This window comes from Chenopodium album, chromosome 13 (assembly GCF_948465745.1).
Source record: "Chenopodium album chromosome 13, dcCheAlbu1.1, whole genome shotgun sequence".
Taxonomy (NCBI): domain Eukaryota; kingdom Viridiplantae; phylum Streptophyta; class Magnoliopsida; order Caryophyllales; family Amaranthaceae; genus Chenopodium; species Chenopodium album.
Window position 1 is genome coordinate 54,130,411 of NC_137846.1, and position 21,362 is coordinate 54,151,772.

The 21,362-nt window shown below is 36.1% G+C and overlaps 4 protein-coding genes across 6 annotated transcripts; 2 read left to right on the forward strand and 2 right to left on the reverse strand.

Moving 5' to 3' along the window:
- Positions 1 to 1,110: 1,110 nt before the first annotated feature.
- On the forward strand, positions 1,111 to 9,180 carry LOC145574996 (uncharacterized). Of its 3 annotated transcripts, XR_014098238.1 has the most exons (7): positions 1,111 to 2,180; positions 3,152 to 3,231; positions 3,305 to 3,427; positions 5,216 to 6,031; positions 6,983 to 7,202; positions 7,306 to 8,115; positions 9,055 to 9,180. XR_014098238.1 is itself a non-coding variant. In XM_081632905.1 (6 exons), exons 1-6 carry the CDS (start codon positions 1,898 to 1,900, stop codon positions 7,986 to 7,988), a joined length of 2,202 nt encoding a protein of 733 aa, XP_081489031.1. In that variant the 5' UTR covers positions 1,111 to 1,897; the 3' UTR covers positions 7,989 to 8,446. The 3 variants fall into 3 exon arrangements, 2 of the variants coding, with proteins under 2 accessions (XP_081489031.1, XP_081489030.1); XM_081632905.1 differs by lacking the exon at positions 9,055 to 9,180 and having other exon boundaries at positions 3,152 to 3,228; positions 7,306 to 8,446; XM_081632904.1 differs by lacking the exon at positions 9,055 to 9,180 and having other exon boundaries at positions 7,306 to 8,445.
- LOC145574997 (pectinesterase QRT1-like) lies at positions 8,508 to 10,808 on the reverse strand. Its single transcript, XM_081632906.1, has 5 exons — positions 10,495 to 10,808; positions 9,526 to 9,721; positions 9,202 to 9,405; positions 8,883 to 9,118; positions 8,508 to 8,773 (listed from the first exon to the last, which is right to left on the reverse strand). The coding sequence occupies exons 1-5, from the start codon at positions 10,806 to 10,808 to the stop codon at positions 8,626 to 8,628; spliced, it is 1,098 nt and encodes a 365-aa protein (XP_081489032.1). The 3' UTR covers positions 8,508 to 8,625.
- A 2,683-nt stretch (positions 10,809 to 13,491) lies between these two features.
- Positions 13,492 to 17,388, forward strand: LOC145576964 (small ribosomal subunit protein uS10c). The gene is made up of 4 exons (XM_081634672.1): positions 13,492 to 13,843; positions 14,653 to 14,700; positions 16,518 to 16,838; positions 17,155 to 17,388. The coding sequence occupies exons 1-3, from the start codon at positions 13,619 to 13,621 to the stop codon at positions 16,827 to 16,829; spliced, it is 585 nt and encodes a 194-aa protein (XP_081490798.1). The 5' UTR covers positions 13,492 to 13,618; the 3' UTR covers positions 16,830 to 16,838; positions 17,155 to 17,388.
- Positions 17,389 to 17,928: 540 nt separating this feature from the next.
- LOC145576965 (uncharacterized) lies at positions 17,929 to 21,260 on the reverse strand. Its single transcript, XM_081634673.1, has 4 exons — positions 20,922 to 21,260; positions 20,037 to 20,232; positions 18,765 to 19,568; positions 17,929 to 18,379 (listed from the first exon to the last, which is right to left on the reverse strand). The coding sequence occupies exons 1-4, from the start codon at positions 21,077 to 21,079 to the stop codon at positions 18,188 to 18,190; spliced, it is 1,350 nt and encodes a 449-aa protein (XP_081490799.1). The 5' UTR covers positions 21,080 to 21,260; the 3' UTR covers positions 17,929 to 18,187.
- Positions 21,261 to 21,362: the final 102 nt, after the last annotated feature.

Genomic DNA, 21,362 nt, shown 5'->3' on the forward strand with positions numbered 1-21,362 from the left:
CATTCTTCCAAAAGCCCAGGTGGCAAGATCCGGCCGCCTAATTTCCAGACCTTATCAGTCTGGGAAAAATTCCATGCGGACAAGACACGACTTTTGGTCTAAAAAGCGTCCGCCCCTTTAATTGGCGGATATGATCTGTCCGCCCCTACCTACAAGCTCAACTCTCCGCATACTCGGACGCATTAAGACGAGTAGAGGATCAGAGGAGGCGGCCTGTAAGCGTGCGAGCCACCCCCTCCGAGGGGCAAATGTTTAGGGTAAAATAACCCCAAAAACGTGGTCCAATCCCGTAGTGACACGTGGCCCAGTCAAAGGGCAACACGTGTCCCTATGGGAAGATGACGCGTGTCAGATGTCCTAAAGAGCACCTGAAATCAGCAAGAGAAAGGGCCCTTATTACATCAGGGCCCAAATCCCGAGGAAAGTTATTGAAAGCCGCAAAGCGACACCCCCATGTGACATGTGGCACTTTCTGATTGCGCAGCCAATCATGTCACGGAATTTTAAGGTACAGACCCTACAGGGGCACATACTCCCACCCCTATTAATACCCCAATCATTTATGGTGGGAGGGGTGGATGATGACATAACCTTAAAAAGAGCATTAAAGAGCTCCAACTTCTCTCTACTTTCTCTCTCTAAACTTTCCGTTTCCCGGTCTCTAACTTGATCGTCGGAGGCGAATATTCCGGTAAAGGAATATTCGTTGTTTTGCAGGTGTCTCAGTCTCGTTGCCAGAAGAGCACGTCCAGTATCCTAGGAGATCACAAAAAACCCCGAAACAAACTCGATTTGACCCATTTAATCATTTATGATATGCGGATACTAACATTTTTTTTTTTGAGGGCATATGCTGATACTAATATTAAGCTCTACAATGTCTATAATTCTGTTTGGATAACTCATACTTGACCTTGAAATCAAACCCGGACGACCCACTAGTCTTGCCCCTAATAAAAGATCCAAGTCGACGTATGGAGCAGGGTTGGGTTGACCCGACCCAATGGTGATCTCTAAAGATTTTTAGGAGATGATCATCATCCAATAAACTTTTCATATCGTCGGTCAAAATAATGCTTTACAAAAAAGATTCCCAAAAAAAAAAAAAAAAAAAAAAAAAAAAAAAAAAAAATCCTTTTATGACCCTTTCCAAATTCTTCTCTCTCCTCAGCTAAAGGTACATTTTCATGACATGTCTCAAATTCCTCCATTTCTGCAACTCTCATCACTCAAATCACCATTTCCATGGCTTACCTAAGACCCATCTGCTGCTCCTCCATTTTCACTTCTCATGCTAATCTCTCTCTTCACTCACTCACCACTTCCAATTTTTTATTACAACCATTAAAAGATTACATTTTTAGTCCCCTTTTCTTAGAGTTACAATTCTAATTTGCCCCTTTTCATGATTATTTTCTCATTTTGAGCTTCAAATGCCCCAATTTTTCATGTATAATTCCAAAAAAGAGTGTGCCCATCTCATTTTCTGGATGATTTGTAGCTGAAAATGATGTCAAAATCAAGTCTCTAGCATTTAAGAAGGGATTTTTACTGGGTGCCCACCTTCTATTCTTGTGATCTGGCTGTAATTCTCTTGATCTCTTTGTTGTTGTTGAATCTATATGCATTTGGGAGCAAAACCCATGATTTTAATTTTTTGTGTTAATTCACTTTCAGCTGGGATTTTATTGTGGTTTTTAGGGTTTAACATTGGTGGGTTTCTGGTTTAATTTGGGAAAATACCCCCATTTGTTGTAGTTTTAGTTACATGTTGTATTATTTAGCTGATTGGAAAGATAAATTATTTGGGTTGGATAGTGTAGATTTTTGCCCCTGAGAGGTGTAATTAGGGTTTGTTTGGGAAATTTGATTGATATTGTGAGTTTTTTTTGGGCAAATGGCGGAAAACGGTGTAATTTTTGTGGAGTGGAGGGAAGAATTTGTGTCTCAGGAGAGAGGAAGCAGGATTGTTCATTATTTATTGAAAGATTATTGTGGGAAATCTATACTTGCTGTTGTTGGCACTGAGAGGAGTCTTAGGCACATGGTTTATGTTGTTGCTGAGGATTTTTTGAATTATTCTGGCACTGATAATCCTGTGCAAGCTGGGTTTAAATGGAGATCAAGAAGGGAGGTGGTTGACTGGCTTACATCCCTGCTGGCCAAGCAGCAACAAGCAGGTGATCCATTCGCGTTTTTACCTTGATTTTATGTTTGTGATGTATGCATTATGTTGTTGATGGTTGGCTTGTGAATATTTGATAGTTAGATGGTGCTGATTGTGGTTGTTCTGAACTTGATTGCTTTGATCTTCTTGTGGGAGAAACAGAGAGAATGGATAAGTGAAAGTTAAGTAGTATTAAGATGAAAGATATGAGGTTTACCTTGTTTCAATGGTGTTGTTCTAAATATTTGGATATGCCGAATCTTGATATTTCATGATTGCCTTGATCTTCATGTAGTTGTAGTGTGGTTGTCTTGTCTGTGTGTAATCCTGTTTCAAACAAGTATGCTTATGGTATGGTCTATGGTGGCATTTGAATAAAATTGTAACTCGGTGCTTTTCCTACTTTTTAGTTCGGGTATTTGATGTTACCTATCCAACCTATTATTGATATAATCATCCTGATCACACTCCCTTTTAGAAAAAAGATCAATGCAACAATAGAAGAATATTTATCCGAAGTTTGCACCTTATAAATTTATGGATTTTAATCTTATTCAATGAGCAGAGAAAATAATGTTGTGTTTCTATTTTTCTTGATAAGTATGATGAAGTCTACCCCTTTTCCCTTTATGCCTCTTGCACATATTAATTAAAATTAAGTGTATTCATACATTATAAATTTGGTTAGATCTGAACCTGGGCAACTTATGAGCTGATTTTCAATGCTCTATGATGCAAGATAGGAATCTCCAGGTTAAAATGATTTTCTCATGGTTCAGGTTGTAGATGTAGCATATGGTCTTTAATCGATTACATTACATGGCAGCATTGCACATACCCTAGAGACCTGGAGTGTTCCCTGCTATAGCAGTCGAGACCCTCATAGAACATTAGCTTTTCTGCAATATGCTCACTTTTACCTTTCAGTAACTGTCAATGATGAATTATGAACAGATAATTATCTTTTACTTCTGATCATGACAGATTCTCCAAGTGGTGATTCAACCCATTCTTTAGGATCTTCTGAGCTATTAAGTGCTCAATATTTCACTACAGACAAAGTGGTAAATCCATGAGCCTTTATAACAGCTTCTTTTTAAACCAATTTACTGATTCAAATATCCGGAATTATTTCAGGATCGTCGGGTTAAAAACTTGAAGCAATCCTACTCAGATGTTATGTGGATAGGTGCTGCATGGACTTGTGGAAAGCAGCTAAAACACTACCCAGCATTTTGCAGGAATGACACTACAATAGCAGTAAGTATTTGTTGTTTTCTGTAAAGTCCAATATGTTATATCACGAGAATTAGATTCTTAAATGTTCATTGGATTCCCCACCCCCACCCCCACCCCCACCCAAGTTTGCTATTCCTATGGGATATGGAACATTGGGGACTTAACCCAATCACAATCAATGTGGAAACCAAGTAATCAAGAATAAATTCAAGATAAAGAGTGAATACACCTATCTTATGGGAACCTTTGTAAGATGGATAAAACTTCATCTAAAACCTTTTGTTTGGATTGAAGGAAATGGAGGGATGAAGTATCTTTCATTTGTATAACAAATGAGGAAGGAAGAGAATTGAAGGGGAGAGAAATGAAGGGATTAAATTGTAAGATATTGATGTCTCCAACAATGGAGAAATTTGGAAGGAAAAATCATTATTTTCCCCTCTCCTCCTCCTCCCCCCCCCCCCCCCCCTCCTCTCTCTCTTTTTCATTCTCCTTTTTTTTATTTTTTATTTTTTATTTTTTATTTTTTTTTTTATCCAAACACACACTAAAAGGTGGTTGCTATTCACCTTGGTTTTAAAAAGCGCGCCTCACTCCCAGGCTCTGGGAAATGGGCTTTAGCTAGGCGAGGCTCAGTCACCTACGGAAGGCGCGCGCCTCGTGCGCCTCAAAGTGCCTTTGGTAAGGCACGCCTTTGTGCCTCAAGGAAAATAACTAATATTTAAGTTATAAATTGAAGAATGATGGACATTTTTTCAAATTCAGACTAGCTTAGCTTTAAATATATCATTATTTCATTTATTATGAATCTTTTTAATTGGTATTAAGTACTATCAAAGTAAAAAATAATTTGAAATAAGTATATAAATACATGCGCCTTGCATACAAAAGGCGCGCGCCTTCGCCTCGCGCCTAGGCTGCAAGGACCATTTGCCCCTTGGTGCGCCTTGCGCTTTTTAAAACTAAGCTATTCACTATGATCAATGAGTGCAAAGATAATTGATCCCCCGGCTCTTACAATCTCAATGGTTCTCATTGGATGTGTTTAGTACCCTGTTAGAAACCCTAATCTCGTGAAAAAGAGAGAAAACAGCTCTCTTTCTCTTCATACCATAAAAAATGTCCAAATGGAAGTGGGTATTAACATTGGAAAAAAACTGTAAGGATAAGGTAGCAGATTATTTACATTATTACATGTCATATGTCGTGCATGGACCAACTTTAGCAGCAGTATCTTAGCATGCCATGGTATTGCCGATATGCATGGTGATCCATGCTGATTCCTGGAGGTGGTAGAGGTCGAACCCCTGCATTCATCAATGCAACTTATGCTGCCTGCCCAGTGCCCAGCCAAATATGCACTTGACGCCTCTGACCCTTGCTGAAATTTCCTTCTTTACTCCTACTTTATCTGTGCTTTCAAATCTATTTAAGAATTATGATGACCACCAAGAGACTATCTAGAAAACTAGTATGCATGTCATATACCACTATGCCTCAAAAGGTATCAAACTACAGACCATTTAAGGAACTACATAAATGATAACATTCATAAGTCATAACAGTCTTATACTAGGTTCACGAGAGAAAAGTGAGCCTTGTCAAATATTAAGAAAAAAAACCCCCACTTTTATTTCCTTATCTTTTTGAAAAATTTAGTTCCATATATTGACTAGTTACATGCAACCATGCAAGGGTCATGGGTTCACATCTTCATGGCTTTTGTACTTGAAAGTAACCTTTTCAGTCATTAGGGTTATTTTGATTGTAATCTAATATTCTAATGGGCTCTACTTTGCTGCTGTTCAGGTTCAAGCATTTGTATTTGTGATGGCTAAAGAGGGAAGTCGTTATGTTGCCTATCTAGAGGACATGTACGAAGATAAGAAGGGGATGAAGAAAGTTAAAGTCAGATGGTTTCATCACAGTCAAGAAGTGAAGGGTATAGTTCGTATACGGAATGCTCACCCGAAGGAAGTTTATATTACACCTTACACGCAGGTGATAAGTGTTGAGTGTGTTGATGGTCCTGCTATAGTCTTAACCCGTGAGCATTTTGAAAAATGCTTAGAGGGCCTTCCAGAGGGTTTGCTGGGAAAGCTACATCTTTGCTGTCGTCAGTTTAGAAGTAACAAAATTAAACCATTTGATCTTAGGAAATTGCGGGGTTATAATAATCAGCCTATTATTTCTTGTTTAGAGTCTGATTCCTTTCTGAATTCTGACTCTGTATGCCATGGGGTGATTGGGAATAAAGTTAAGATGTTTGGATCAAATGATAATGGGGCAAAAGGGACTAAGAGAACAAGGAATTATGGGGACAGAGAAAGCTTTTTGACAACTCATGGTGCGGAAGGCTTTGAAAGGAAGAAATTTATGCGTGGACCATTTTCTAAGAGTGGTAACATTGATGCTTGCGATAAGAGGTTGTTTTCTTCCAAGAATGGGGAATTCCAGCGGTCACACATCCAGTTTTTTAAGGTAGATGACAAAATAGAGCTACTGTGCCAGGACAGTGGCATTCGAGGCTGTTGGTTTAGATGTACTGTCTTGGAGATATCTCGAAAGCAGATGAAGCTCCAATATAGGGATCTAGAGGACCAAGATGGATGTGGAAACCTTGAGGTACTCAATTAATGTCTTTTGCATTTAATTCATAATGAGTTGCTTAGTGACTGCGTGGAATGACATTTAATGATTTTCTCCCTGAAGAGCATTGTTTCTGGCGGTTATAAGATTCAAATGGCCATTTAGCTCTGTTGGAAATACTAATCCCTGTTAGGCTAAAGTTTGAGTCAGATTAAAATTTAGTTTTATTTGGCGTTGTCTTATGCTCTATTACAATGTAATGGTCTTAGTGCTATACAAACCATGGCTATCATTAAATCAGTGCTTGGGTTGTTTTCTAGCTGTGTGTTACATTCCTTTCAGTTGATTTGTTCTTCCTGTTACATCACTTGCAATGCATTTTTGTATTGATTGTGAGATTCTCTTGGTTGAAGATCTCTTTCCTTTTCTAGTAACTAGTGAATTTCATCTCAGCATAGTATCTTGATGTGGTCTAGAGATGAAAATTTGCTTTTGCAACTGCTTCAATGGGCTACTGGATTAAAAAATATATTTTGAGTGAGCTTTAGCAACAAGACTGTGACTTCACAGAGTACTGTTAACTTTTCTTTGATAGTTGAAGTTCATATTGCCCTTTTGAAGTCCTAACATGATAAAGTAATGGCATTAGCTTACTTACTCCAGGACTAATTAGTGGCATTTGCTAATACGTCTAACTTCTTTGTTATTATTTCTTTCCCTCTCACATCCCTTACTTTTTAATAAAATATTAACTCCACTATATTTTCTTATATTTTTAATACCCAAACTACCCCCACTTACATCTTTTTATAATTAAAGTCAATTAATTCACCTAAAACTATGTGCCGGTCAAAGTGTAACACTTAAAAAATCGGAGGGAGTATAGTCTTTATGTACTGTGCTATTGTTGGTTGGTTCTTTACTTTTTCTGAGGATACAACTAATATATGTCGACACTGTTGATTTATATTGTTTGATAAATTCCAGGAATGGGTTCCAGCTTTTAGGATGGCTGCACCAGATAAGCTTGGCATGCGATGTCCTGGACGACCTACAATCAGGCCTTGTCCTCCCATCAGCGATGCTGTAGATGTTGAATTTGGAATCGGAGCTCCTGTGGATGCATGGTGGAGTGATGGCTGGTGGGAAGGTGTTGTAACTGTAGTTAACAGTGTCAGAGATGATAAAGTACAGGTTTATGTTCCAGGTACTAACCGTCCCTTTATCACCCCTTTTTGTCATCAGGCATTAAGTTAATCAGTTTATGTGCCTATTCTATGTTTTCTAATGCTACCTTTTTATCTCATCAGGTGAGAACAAGTATTTAGATGTACCTAGAATGGATCTAAGAGTTTCCCGAGATTGGTTGGGTGGAGAATGGTTTGATGTTAAGGCGAATCCTAATATACTTTCAGATATCAATGCTGAAACAACACAACCTATAGTCTCAATCCTCGGGAAGGAAAATGCTGCTGATGATTCTGCCCTCAAAATTAAAGATGATGAAAATGAGGATAACTTAGTTGACTTGCCTGCTCCAGCCTCTTCTGTTGGCCATGCCGAACAAATTTCCTCTTCAGACAAAGATGATCATAATGCTGGTCACCATGTCAATGACAAAAGTGATGATGTTAGCTTGCAAGACCATGTCAATGACAAAAGTGATGATATCAGCTTGCAAGACCAAGTCAATGACAAAAGTGATGATGTCAGCTTGCAAAACCATGTCAATGACAAGAGTGATGATGTCAGCTTGCAAGATTTGTGCTGCGATGTTGATGATCAGAAAATCGTTGACGATGAAAATGATGGTAGTAAGGAGGGTGAATCAGGTACCGCTGATGTGGAAACTGCCGCACAGGCTGATGTGGAAAGTGCTGCTCAGGCTGATGTGGAAACTGCTACTCAGGCTGTTGTGGAAACTGCTGCACAGGCTGATGTAGAAACTGCTGCTCAGGCTGATGAAGTTTTGGAATCCACAGGTGTTGCTTAGAGGCTAGAGCTGTTCCTCAAACTATTATTGTACAAACTAGTGTAGATTTCCTGTAGAGAGCGAGAGGTGATGTTGATGGCATTTGATCTTGCATTTGAGACGATACTCCCAGGTGTACAGCAATTAGGTGAGTCTTCCAAATTGGTTTTCTTAGTTAAATTCCTAGGAACTGCCTTGGATCAAATTCCAGCTGTTATAGAGTACCTTTTAAGTGAATTAGATTTTATGTTTCCTGTTGTAACGTTAAGGTGAACTTCTAGTTTGTATGATCTGAAGTCGTAGTGAAATAAACTTTCAGCCACCACTTTATGTTTGCCATTGTTGGTTACTCCAAATAACAGTTCAAAAGTCATTACTAACAACAGTAGTCGTGAAACTTTTGTAAATATACTATGATTAAGTGTACTGCAAATTTCCATTCGTTGGTAGAGAATAGACTAATTGTATTTTGAAGGCATGAACTTTTCTGGAGTTGTTAATCTTTAAAATGAATCTTAGTTAGGACAATATGCTGGAAACATTTTGGTGTTTTTTACTGAAAGAATTTTGTGTATGCTTTGTATTGTACATGTTTACATAGAGAGCTAACCATTTGAAGTGACTAGTCCTACATATTTTATCTGATTGTTACTGTTAGCTATAGTCTCAACCATTTATTGCCGTCAATGAATTCCATGTCGAGAAATGGCCTGGCGTCCTCAATAGTGAAAGACTTTGCCCATGTCACCCGCCTTGTTGTGTTTGCTCCCTTCCCACTGCACTGGAATTCACCAAACAATGCTGTCCTGAAAAACATAATGCCAAAAACAGATATTATTAGTATCAGTATTGTTAAAATTTTAGTATCGTTGTTCATGTATCATGCAAGTTTTAGCCGTAGTTCAGTATACATACTTCTGCCTTTCTGGGTCACCCCAGTCACTCCACCCTTCTGGTGCAATAATATCATCAATGTCACAGTATGAATATATTGCTCTTGAGTATGGCCCCCAGGCTCTTCCCAGGTAAATCAATCCGCTTCCATTGATTGTACAGTTTAAGAATGAAAACCCGGTATTTTCTTCAGGTGTATTTCGATGATGTGCTGCAATTGCTCCTGATCTATTGGCTATTGAATGAAGAACTGAATTCTGTTGTATGTTTTTCTTCAATATCAGAAAAGGCCAAAAAGTCTTGAAAGCGTGATAGAGGGAATGTTTTGTTTTCGGGTTACCTGATATAATGATCTTGCATTGCCAAAAATGAAATCGACTGATCCTTGGATGAGGCAGTGGTAAAAGTAGTGTGACCCTGTGTCATCTAAGAGAGTATCTTGAGCACCAAGGATATTGACTTTGTAGAACATTGCCCTTTCAGCTGATACTCTCAGTGCCACTGCTTGCATCCCCAACCCACCTGGTATTGCCACTACTGTATTCTGCACCCATCACGTAAACGAAAAAAAAGGTTACTTGTGTTCAATTGTCGACGAGCAACCCTTTTGAAAAACACGTCGAGAAGGTTACAGTCTCTAATACTAGAAAAGAATGAGAATTACCTCAAAAGTAATCTCAGATGCACAAAAATAATCAGAGAATATGCTGATGGTAGCTGAACCAAAAGTTCCGAGTTCAGCACCATTACTATTTCTATCAGAAGCTTTGTTATTCCAAGTAATTACAGTATTAGAAGTCTGATTTTCTGTCCCAATGAAGGAAATGTAAGGCTTGGAGCTTGGTACAACTACCCTCTCCCTGCACAACAACAAAAATCATACTCAAAATCAAGTATAATTACTTATCTACTACCAAAATATTATGATTTTCCTACCAAATACTTGTACATGTCTCAATCTTGCCAACTTTTTCCAAAATAAATAAAAATAACTTCAAGAAACATCGTATAAATCTAACTTTAAATATAGATGTTTTCTTGTGTTCATTCCTATTGATCGTGATTTCATTTAAAGTAGTGAATATTATCGTTACATATTGTTTAAATATTCTTCATTCATATAAAATCATACTACTTCCATCAGTAACCAAAAAGTCTCATTCACATAAGCATTTCCCAAAACCGAAAATTAAAAAAATTTCCAAGTTAAGTAGGTACGAAATTCTTTCATTTCCCACCAAAAAAAACACGGGAGAAGCAAAATCTAACTTCATGGCTCATCTAGTAGTAAGATGAAACACTCATAGTTGCTCCAAACTCGAGTTAATCTATATGTGCGGACTCATTCCCTCAAAACAATCATGCTTTGGCGAACCATGATTTGCAATAAAAGTACCTGACCTAATTTTCAAAAAAAATAAAATAAAATAGTAACACAAAAAAAAAAAAAAAAAAAAAAAAAAAAGCCCAGCGTAACTGTCGAGCAGTAAACACCCACGTAGCTCCAAAAATACGACTCAAACACCAAACCTGCCAACTCAGTAACCGCAGAAAATCTAGAAACAAAAAAATGCACAAAATGATGAACATACAAAATACTGCCAAAATCATCAAATTTCAATTTACAAAATACCTGTAAATTCCAGGAAGAATTAGAATCCTAATTCTCTGAGAATTCCCAGAAGGAATCAAATCAACAGCACCTTGAACAGTAATTGAATCCCCTGTTTTTCCACTTTGATCAACCACAATTACCCCACTATTATTCCAATTTAGCTTATCTTTAATCTCACTTTTTGACACTACATTTTTATAATCATCAACCTTAATATCATCCCATGTTATATAATTATAATCTCTTGCAAAATTTCTGGTAAAATTTTGACAAAATCCCAACTCAACTAAAACACCCAGAAAACAGAGTATCTGTAATTTTCTCAGTATCATAGCTCAAATTATGTGATTTTGGGTAGCTAAATTTTTGTGGGTAATTGTTAAAATTGAAGTATTTGATTTGAAGTGGGTATTGATGGTTTTGATGGGAATGTGATAAAGGAGAGAGAATTTAATACTTGGAGCGTCTACTGTGTGTGACACTTCGGTGGTAAACTAATTTAATTTTTGAGTGTAAATGCTGGTTAATTTCTGCTAATTTTTTGTGATAATATTAGAAAAATTTGATGAAAAAATGGGTGTCATAAAAAGAGTGTTAGAATTATAATAATCCCAAATTTATATTTTGGGTAAGATGAAATTGTAGTGATAATGGAGGAGTTGAGAATTTGCATTTTTTTTTTTTTTAGATTATTCTAAAAGTTGAGTGAAAAAAAAAAAAAAAAAAAAAATGAGTAGTTAAGAAAGTGAGGTTAAACTTGAGAGCAAAGAAAACGGTTAAATGTTCTTGATTTTAATTTTTTAAAGAAAATGATTTATAACAATTTAAAGTTTATTTATGGTTATTTTCTTTTCCTCAAAATTTTTTAATGCGAGTGAATTTTAATGGGGTAGTAGTTATTGAAGAGGAAGCTAGAAGGAAGGAGGAGTTAAAATAACTGCCTTAAATAGTTAATATAAATGTTTTTGCTGAATTTTATTTATTTATTTATTTATTTTTACTGTTTCATTCATATTGTAAGAGCCTATAAAATAATGAAGTGAGGCAAAGAGTCATGGGAAATATGAAAATTTTCTATTTGAGCAAGCACTATGCCGTTATACTTGCCATTAATGTGGATTTTAAGTATCTTAAAATGTTTGTATAAAATCACACCTTTAATGCATTTGCAACCTAGACATCTACATATAATAGCAATTTCGGGGGGAAAAAAAAAAGGAATGTGCTTATATCGGATTGGTTATATGTGTCTATATAGTGTAGGTGTTTGAAAGAGGCCGAAAAACAAATTTTTATAAGAATCAAACTCCTAACGACTCAATTGATTGAAAAAGAGAATGATTGATAGACATGAGAATTATGTAGGAATGAAACTCTCGACAACTCAACTTTTTAAAGTAAGAGAATGATGGGCGTTGTAACGTTCTTTATTTATTGTTAGTATGATTATGTGAATATACATTAGTAAGCATATCACGCATATGCATGTGATGCCCAAGAAATACTATTTGATCAAGAAAAGTGGTTGCTATTTTTCCCATCATTGTCTCGCTCAAAGGAGATGTCAATATGACAATGTTATTAATTGATCATCATAAGACGAAGATTTGACTTACTATATGTCTCACCAATTAGAATTAATCCATTTTTTAAAGTTTTGTGTACAAGTCAATATTTAAGTTATTTGAAAACGTTATGTTACATGGTTACATCTAAGGTAAATAGTAGTGCACTAGATGCTACTTTTTGTAGCTTGTTGTTTCATATGAAGTACTACGTATAATTTAATGGCCATGCTTAATGACTTGCATTGGACCCATGGTCAAATTTTCACCTCTATTTCTTCTTTACTCTCTTGAAAATTTTGATGAAACACTCAAGAGTAGAAAAGCAAGAGAACCACTTAGAAATTTGGTTGCATAATAATTGAATTGAATTGAAGGTCGCGTAAAGTTTTTTTGTAATTTTTTTTTATAGGAATAACTATAGAAATTATAGTAAGATACTAGGATGTGATTTTTTTTTTTTAATTATTATAATTTTTATTTATTTTGGTTGCAGGGAGTAAACAATCAAGTTGACGATAATTGATCAACTACTTTCCAAAACAATTGGCGGTCATAAACGATGAAAAAACAAATTTCTACTTGAGCGCCTCTTTTGTATCCTATAATTCATGACCTGAAGATAATTACACTATCATTAAGAGGATAGATTATAAGCACTTGATTTATGTCAAGAAGTTGATTTAAACAAATTTATGGTTCGTTTGGCATTGCTGTGGTTTTCTGTTTTTTGGTTTTTTGTTTTTTAAACATATATGATATATGTCTCATTATGAATCAAAAATTATTTAAACTTATTAAAATCATGATAATTTTGAAAACTGACAACAGAAAAGTGGAAACACCTTTTTCTTGTTTCCTGTTTTTGGTTTTGGGTTTTCAAAAAAACAGGAAACTGAAAACCAAAAATGATGCTAAACAAGCACTAAATTAGTCTATTTAATGCTTGACCCCCCACATTACATCTCTAAAACGTGATAATAAATATATCTCTGTTCATTACATATGATTCTCAATTGAGGACATATGTAATCCAAAGCATGGGATCGAATCGCGTCTATATTTCTAAAATACTCAAGCAATATGCAATTATGATGCAAATAATACTCATTCTTAGGCATTGCTTTGCTTAATTTACTAACTAGACTTCTTTAAACATCCATACACTTTTATGCTAAGAAGTCCTTCACCACCAAAGTTATGTGGCCCATTGGTAAGTCCAATAACGTTTAATATGATCATTTGTCAGAATGCTTCAACCGCCCAAGAAAAAAAAAGTACGTAATTATGATGACTAGATTTTTTTTTTTTTTTTTTTTTGAGGAAATGATCACTAGAATATTGGTGTGAATGTGTTTATTGAATTATAGCTCGCAAAATGACCAAATAAGCGAAAGTCTAATCAAATTTATTAATTTATTTTAAAAAACTCTTTTAAAATTCAATTGGAAAAAAAAATAAAAAATAGAAAAAAGAAAAGAAAGTTTTCGGATAACATAACCCTGTAAAACCAAACCAGTAGGCTAAGGGAGGAGAGAAGAGAAGAGAAGAGATAGAGGTGTGTTTGGGTGACAACAATGGCGACTTCTTCAATTTCAGCTGCTTTATTTTCTCCTCTTTCAATTCGCAATTCATCTTCTTCTTCAACCAAACATGACTTTTCCACTCCTTCTCTATTAAACCTCAGAAGAACCCTAACTCTTACTCAACAATCATCCACTTTCTCCAACTCCTCTAATTTCACTACTTTTGCTGCTCCTGAAACTTTGGAAGCTGTTGAAACTTCCCCAGATTCATTTGAGGTCTGATTTTCTGGTTAATTTTAGGAATTTATTGTATTATTTGTGTTAGCTTCTTGGTTTTGAACTTGTAATGAGTAGTTTGTGCTGAATTTTGAGATGGGTATTTCTTAATTGTGTAATTTGCATATTTTGGTGAAATGGGTATTTGATAATTTTGTTTTTTGGATAATTGAGTCAATGCTTTGTTTAGATATTCTTAAATTTGGTATATGATGAGTAATTTGTGCTGAATGTTGAGATGAATGAATCAAAGTTTGTAATTTGCATGTTCTGGTAATATGTGTATGTATTAATTTTGATTTTGGATGATTAAATCATTAATTTGCTCTGATGTTCTGAATTTTGTTATATAATGCTTCTTGGTTTTACTTGTGAGCTTGTAATTGTGAAATTTTTGCTAAGTTTTAAGATGGATGAAGTTAAATTTATATGTTATGATACATAATTATAATATGGATAAGTGGAAAAAAACAATCCCTGTAATTTCCTGGTTTTATTTGTTAGCTTAAGAAAAATATGTCTTGGAATAATGTGCTTGCTGTGAAATGTGATTATGATGAGTGCATCTTAAGTGGGGCAAGTACACTGCAGCAGCCTCTTGTTGATGTGTGTCTATGTGTGCGCGGGCATGTGTGTCCTAGTATCTTAGTGTCGGGGTGCAATGAGAATTGAGAGTAACAAGATTTGTGTATTTTTGCTAGTGTGCTTGTGTAAGGTGTGACATTATGATAGATTGTGTTGTTTTTGTCAAAGGGGAAGGTAATAATTTGTTGCTTCTTTTCTTATGGTTGTTTTTTGCTGTTGTGTAGGATGGTTCTGAGACTTCCAATCTCAGCATTGGTACTGACTCTGATCAGGTATTGAGCTTTTCTTCCCTTGATTGCTATTCCTCATGCTATAGAGTCAAATTGGTTCAAAAATTTCATGTTGAATTAACTTAAAGATAGCTAGGCTGCATGAGTAAGCACTGTATAAAGCTTAAACCCACGCGAAAATTTGCTATCAGTGTTCCATAGTTGAGCTCTTTTTTTCTTATGTCTTGTCATTTTCACTTTCACTGTAAGGGTGCTTAGGAACAAGTCTCTGGATTCAACCATGTTTCCAGGTTGTAGAAGTATCTTGAGTGCATATAGACTACAAGCTTAAGACCTTTATGTTTTCTAGCATTAAAGTCTTATATAGATGTGATAATCTGATGCATTACTTTGAAATTGAGTCTTTGCCTGTCTTTCCTTGTTGAACCCTCATGTCATTGAAAAATGAAAACTGTGAACCCCTTCATTGGTACGTCTAGAGTTATTCTTTATGCTTAGATAGTGAAGATGGATTGTAATTTGGGATGACAGTCAAAAGCAGATTTTTAATACACACAAGCCGTGGTTCATAAGTAGTTTTCTTATTAAGAGTCCTTTTGTTGTGCTGAATATAGATCATTGAACAGAGAAGATAATGTTGCAAGACTACACTAAACAGGAAATATAGCTTTGAGTTGCTTTGTCCTTCTCTAACCCTGAGTCCTTTTCCTTTTCTTCTGTGGATAGGAGGGAGGTAGGGGAGGGGGGCAGAGGAGGGGGGGGGGGGGGGGGGGAGAGGAGATCTGAATGGCTAGCATTTATTCCTTGTGTTATTCTGCATTAACTTGATTTTGTTCATATACGGATGGTGGTTTACCACCGTCCAAAGACACTAAAATCAGGGCAACCCCTATCGTAAGTCTGAAGTCCTTAGAAGAAAGGGACAGGAAAATATAAACTTCAAAGACACGAATGAATTACAAATACCTCTAACTTCTTTCCAAAAGAAAGAGAAAAAAAAACCTTGAAAACAGCTTAATTGTACTGCAACAAACAACAATCAGGAATAAACCCATGGAAGATTTGACTAGATTACTATTAATTTCACCACCAAATTTGCTGTTGATCCTGCTTGAGACTTGAAACATACTCTCGTTCACAATTGCATCCATATTTCTGGCTCTTGTTTTCTACCATGCCCCTCCCTCCATACTTCATAGATAGATGCAACTTAAGCACGTCTTCTACATATAGTTCCCTGGCTTTCTTCTTCGTGTAATGAGTTCACTCTTCTGTAAGCACAGTCTCTGTATTGTTTAAATACTCTGACAATCAGACAATACCTTCTTTGTTCATGCTTTATGTCTGTACTCTCCATACATCACCAATAGATGCAAGTCAAGCACATCTTCTAACATAGCTCATCTAATGTTTGCCATAAACATTTTAGCAGTTGTAAGCCCTTTTGCCTATCTTCTATCCAACCCCTGTCTAAGTATTTCACTTCCTAGCTGATTTAAAAACTGAAATTGGAAGATGATCCCAAGTGTTTGAACTATGTTTCTATTGCAAAACCCTCTCTGAAGTTCTGAATTAGCAAATCCTTGATTGCCAAGTGTTTAGTGTCTTACATCGCTATTGAGACAGTCACTTTTTTTATCAAGAACTTTTCTCCTGCACTCCAAATTTCTGACATGCTTTTCAGCTTGGAAACATGAATTTAATCAATTTAATGTTTAGTGTTGACACGAAGACTTTTTTAAGATTAAAGTAACACCCTGAAGCCCGAGAGACTCTAGATGCCGTAATATATCTTTTCCTAATATTTGACTGGTTTAAACTGAAATCTTTGCTTAAGGTAGAATTTTTTGTAATTTCAGATGGCTCCAAAGCAGAAGATCAGAATTAAGCTGAGGTCCTACTGGGTCCCCTTGATAGAAGACTCCTGCAAACAGATAATGGATGCTGCAAGGACAACAAATGCAAAAACAATGGGGCCTGTACCATTACCAACAAAGAAGAGAATATATTGTGTACTCAAATCACCCCATGTGCACAAGGATGCCCGATTCCACTTTGAGATCCGAACTCATCAGCGCCTTATTGACATATTGTACCCAACTGCCCAGACCATCGACTCATTGATGCAACTTGATCTCCCTGCAGGTGTCGATGTGGAAGTTAAGCTTTGAAGATCTTGGGTAAGAACTCTCAAGTCATCAGTCTACTTATTGGACTGAATAACTCAAAACTAGTTTTACATTGTTTTAAACTTTAAATTATCACCTTTTTAAAATTTGATTGCTGGAGGTACTAGGAGATCAATCATTCATTCAAAATTCGCATATGTTTAAGGGACAGGATTTATATGACAGCCATGATTTTGAATTTTTGATGGCTTAATATTATTTATGTTGGAACTAGATATAATCATAATGGCTTGAATAATTTTTATCTTGGTACAAATTTTGCCATTATATTTTCGTGTACCAGACTGACATTGTTTTCTTCTTCCAGAACTGTAAAAATTGCCAGATTTCAGTGGTTGCAGTCTTGCAGATGAAGATCAAAAAGCCTGTCTCAATGGAATTTTTTGTGTTAAAAATTTGCAGAATTAAGTTAGCTTTGTTAATTTTTCCAACGTTTGTAAGCTTTATTTTCCACCAAAAAAATATGCAACCTGTATTATTGCTTATATTCCTGTAAAAACTGCTAGTTCAATGAAAATAGGGGAAGTGTTGCGTTCAAAAATTATAGTTCAGATGCACTTTGGTACAATTTTCTAGTTTGAAAAGCCGCGTAAGAATTATTTTTGCTACATGGTCAATATCCTCTAGCAAATGTTATAAATATTGGTTAATCTCAATGATTTGTACTACTTGTGTATTTAGATGTCATCCAAACAAGCAATAAGTATAGGCATGGTAATCAATGCAGCTAATGTTGTGACGAGTATTGGATTAAATTTGTAAATCTTAGGTGCAAGGAGCCAAATCCTCCAAAAGCTGTTAAAGTCGGGTTAAAGAAGACACAGTAGAGAACAACAATATTTGAAGATATTGACATTTGAAATAGCAATTAGTTAGAGGCACAGTCGATGGCAGGTAATTCAAAATTTTTAATGTGACATAATCGTTTGATATTTAGAAACTACTTGCCAAAATAATTGGGAAAATGAAAAGAACTGCTCGTTTACTCGGTAGAATATTCACATATAACTTCTCCTTGATTTATAAAAATAGCCAAAATAGGCACAATGAATGTCATCTTTACAGCTTCAGCATCTCTTGGAGAGCGAGTATCAAAATTACGTAGAAATTAGTTCTACAATTAGGTCGACCAATATGATACTTAATGAAGCCCAATTTACAAATAAGTACCAAAAATATTCACTATTTTCTCGTAGCTTTTCAACAGCATCTTTGCATTAACAGGAGCCCTAAAACACCATCTCATATATAAACCAAGGCAAATAGCATATGCATTGGCAGACATTTAGCAACTGAAAGATTTACATACTTCCAAAACACCCTAACTTTAACTGTACCAGTCAAGTGCCGAGATTAGGAGGCAGTGACGACAATGGGGGACCTCGCGAATATCTCCATTCACCGCATGCTGAACATTTCTCCAGTTTCACGCTATTCTCTAAGGTGCAGAATTTACAGGACCAGAATTTATACTTCACTGATATATCTTTCGGCTTCAGGGTTTCACATGCCTCACATACTAGAGCCAGTGGCTGCAAAGTTTTCATGATTAACATTAATGAGTACCGAGAACAATATACCACCTTCATCTCCATGATGTTTGCATGGCAAGAAGTTTCAGTACATATTAAGAAAATTGTAAAACAACAAAAAATCTAAGCTAAAAAATTGATCAATTTTGCCCTTAATCTGCTACAAATTAGTTCATCGATTGATGTGAATTACGAAACATAAAGTGTTAATGCTTTAATGTGATCATACTAACAATCACAAGAATGATTAAAATAAATATCTGCAGGTGTAAGTAGATAATCAAACAAGGGATAGTGACCAAAGCAAACATTTTGATGCAGATTGCCATTTAACAAGATGCAAGATGTAAGAAAAATACACACAAATTACTAAAGAGTGACTTACAGGGTTCAACAGGGTGCAAGTTTCACAAGTCCATGTGGCAGATTCTTCGTGCGTGTTCCCCGCATCAAGATTAGTTGTCAGCCCAGAGGATGAGGCGCTCATGGATACAGATGATGAACTGGCATTGGAGCCAATGCATCCTTTATTTAATTTTGTGCCATAAGCATCAACTGAGGCAGAATTTTCATCGTTGCTTAAATCAATTAGACTGGTAATATCACCATTCCAAGACCTTTTCCGAGATGCTGCAGCTCCAGAGACATTGTTAAAATTTGAACTGGCACTAGCAGATGAACTGGCATGGGAACCAATGGATCTTTTACTTGATGTTGTGTTACGAACATCAGTTGAGGTAGAATTTACATTGTTGCTTAAATCAATGAGATTTGTAACATCATTCTGAGGCCTGTTCCAAGATGCGTTGTTACTATCAGAGATATTTGAACTGGCAGCAGCTGGCCCACACGGCCCCCCTGTTTCCAAGAGATCAGAATCCCCCAAATCTTCAGCAAAGCCACCAGAAACGGAAGCACACCATATTTCATCCTGTAGTCTCCTTTCAGCTGCCATGGCAGCAGCTTGAACAGGGCTTAATGCAGACATTATGTTTTTATCACCACCAAGCCGTAAAGGTCCAGATGGTAGAAGGGAATTCAGACGTTTTCTGTTTTCAGCAGCAGCAAGGGCTGTTTTGTGGAGGGAAGCTAGAGGTGGCTGACGAGAAAACCCACCTAAACGTTTTCCAGGAAGATCAAAGCCTTCTCCTGTGCCAGATATTCCATTGGACATCAATTCCTCACATTCCTGCATTTGATGGGGCAAAAGTAAATGACAAGGAAAAGAAACTACAGAACCTGCTTATGTAATGGCTTATTTTACAGTTTTGGGTAAACTATGTAAAAATATTCTGCACAAAATACACAGATGAAAAATGTATTGAAGTGTTCCCAACTAACAAGTCATGAATTTAACTACCCTAAGGGGATGGCAATTCCTTTCATGAGTATCTGGTACCTAAGCAGAGAGCAAACATTGTTTGAATGAACAGATTTTGATGCCCAAAAAGATCCTTGATTTGTGATGGTCCAGCCATATATTTCAATTTAAAATTTCAAATATAACAATTAATAAACTCATGTTGTATGAACTAGAGTTTCTAGAAAGTAAAATGTTACTTTATAGTCAACTCACACATTAATCAAACACTTCCACTTTATAAGCTCATAGAGACTGTCACATAACTAAAAATATGTATGTAAACTTGATGCTGACCTTTCTAAGCTGATCCCATAGCTGATAGAAACTCGCATTATGAGGACCATGGGCATTATGGCAAAGCTCGTGAAGCATTGTATCCAACACTTCATGAAATGAGTAAAACTCTAACTCCCTGCCAGGCTTCCGAAGCCTCAACTTCACTTCTACCCCACGATTAACATTCAATCCAAGAAGTTCATTCCTCTTGGGACTGCAAGGCCAGTAAGTGAAATTCTATTACATTGATAGATGCAATATAGAAACTAAAAATCCAGCCAAACCCAAAAGATCTGAAAATTAAACATTGTATGCGCGTGTGTGTGTGTGTGTGTGTGTGTGTGTGTGTGTGTGCTGCAATACTCAGATTTTTATTCAACCCAAGGACACCATGCTTGTCCCTAGTATAACATTATAGACAAAACAATAGGGTGCTAGAAACCTGAAATGTTTCATCCTGTATACTCAACTGCATATGATCGTTCTTTCTCGAACCTAGGTACAGTGGCATGAGATTCAGCAGTGCAGACTAAGCTCAAGAGTGCTATAAAATGCACATGATCTACATACAATTCAGAGTCCATTGTTTATACAACAAGAACATCAAAATTTTATAATCAAGTCACAATCACCTAACAAAGTCTCATAGCAACAACCATCTAACATCTACACTTTCCTACCACATTAAATCGAACTCGAAAGAAAATCGAAAGTTCAAGTAACAATTACCTACAAACACAACCATGCTTCAACAATCAAAACAATATGAAAAAATAGAAATATTAACTCCAATCCTTCAACAACCAACAAATTTGGAATTAAACAATCAAAATTCACACTTACATTAAACAAATTGAATGCAAAAAAATTAGGGAAAAAAATCAAAAAGGGCGGGAGACATACTACATTTCAGAGAGAACTTTAACCCGCCAATTATGTTTGCGCATAATGGGTTGAACCTGTTTAGCAATGCGCTCAAGAATTTGCTTTGCTTCATCTTGTCGCGGTTTTCTTTTCAAAGCTCTGGTTTCCCATACTTTGTTAAGATCACCTAATTGCATTTTCTGGAATTTGAGTGTAAATTATGAACCCTAATTTTGACGAATTCCTCCCCTTTTCTGGGAACCCCAAATTAATTACTTTTGAATTTTAGTTTCGAAGATTAATTCGATAATTTGGATTTGAATCGTTAGATGGAATTAGGGTTCGTATTGATTTTCCTCGAAGAATTCAATTGAGTTAGAATTGGTAAGAATTGTGGGCGGCAATAGTTTGAATAAAATGCACGAAAGCAGAATGTTTTGAGTTGTGTACCTTGTGTCTCTGTACAATGTACGACTGTAC

Bases quoted from the DNA above. Each gene is read 5' to 3' on its own strand.
- LOC145574996 (XM_081632904.1), top strand. From the start codon at position 1,898: ATGGCGGAAAACGGTGTAATTTTTGTGGAGTGGAGGGAAGAATTTGTG. The intron at 2,181-3,151 runs GTGATCCATTCG...TGATCATGACAG, and splicing joins GGCCAAGCAGCAACAAGCAG to ATTCTCCAAGTGGTGATTCA. The intron at 7,203-7,305 runs GTACTAACCGTC...TTATCTCATCAG, and splicing joins AGTACAGGTTTATGTTCCAG to GTGAGAACAAGTATTTAGAT.
- LOC145574997 (XM_081632906.1), bottom strand. From the start codon at position 10,808: ATGATACTGAGAAAATTACAGATACTCTGTTTTCTGGGTGTTTTAGTT. The intron at 9,722-10,494 runs GTATTTTGTAAA...GTTGTTGTGCAG, and splicing joins ATTCTTCCTGGAATTTACAG to GGAGAGGGTAGTTGTACCAA. The intron at 9,406-9,525 runs GTAATTCTCATT...TGATGGGTGCAG, and splicing joins CATCTGAGATTACTTTTGAG to AATACAGTAGTGGCAATACC.
- LOC145576964 (XM_081634672.1), top strand. From the start codon at position 13,619: ATGGCGACTTCTTCAATTTCAGCTGCTTTATTTTCTCCTCTTTCAATT. The intron at 13,844-14,652 runs GTCTGATTTTCT...GCTGTTGTGTAG, and splicing joins CTTCCCCAGATTCATTTGAG to GATGGTTCTGAGACTTCCAA. The intron at 14,701-16,517 runs GTATTGAGCTTT...TTGTAATTTCAG, and splicing joins TTGGTACTGACTCTGATCAG to ATGGCTCCAAAGCAGAAGAT.
- LOC145576965 (XM_081634673.1), bottom strand. From the start codon at position 21,079: ATGCAATTAGGTGATCTTAACAAAGTATGGGAAACCAGAGCTTTGAAA. The intron at 20,233-20,921 runs GTATGTCTCCCG...CTGGCCTTGCAG, and splicing joins AAAGTTCTCTCTGAAATGTA to TCCCAAGAGGAATGAACTTC. The intron at 19,569-20,036 runs GTCAGCATCAAG...CATCAAATGCAG, and splicing joins TATGGGATCAGCTTAGAAAG to GAATGTGAGGAATTGATGTC.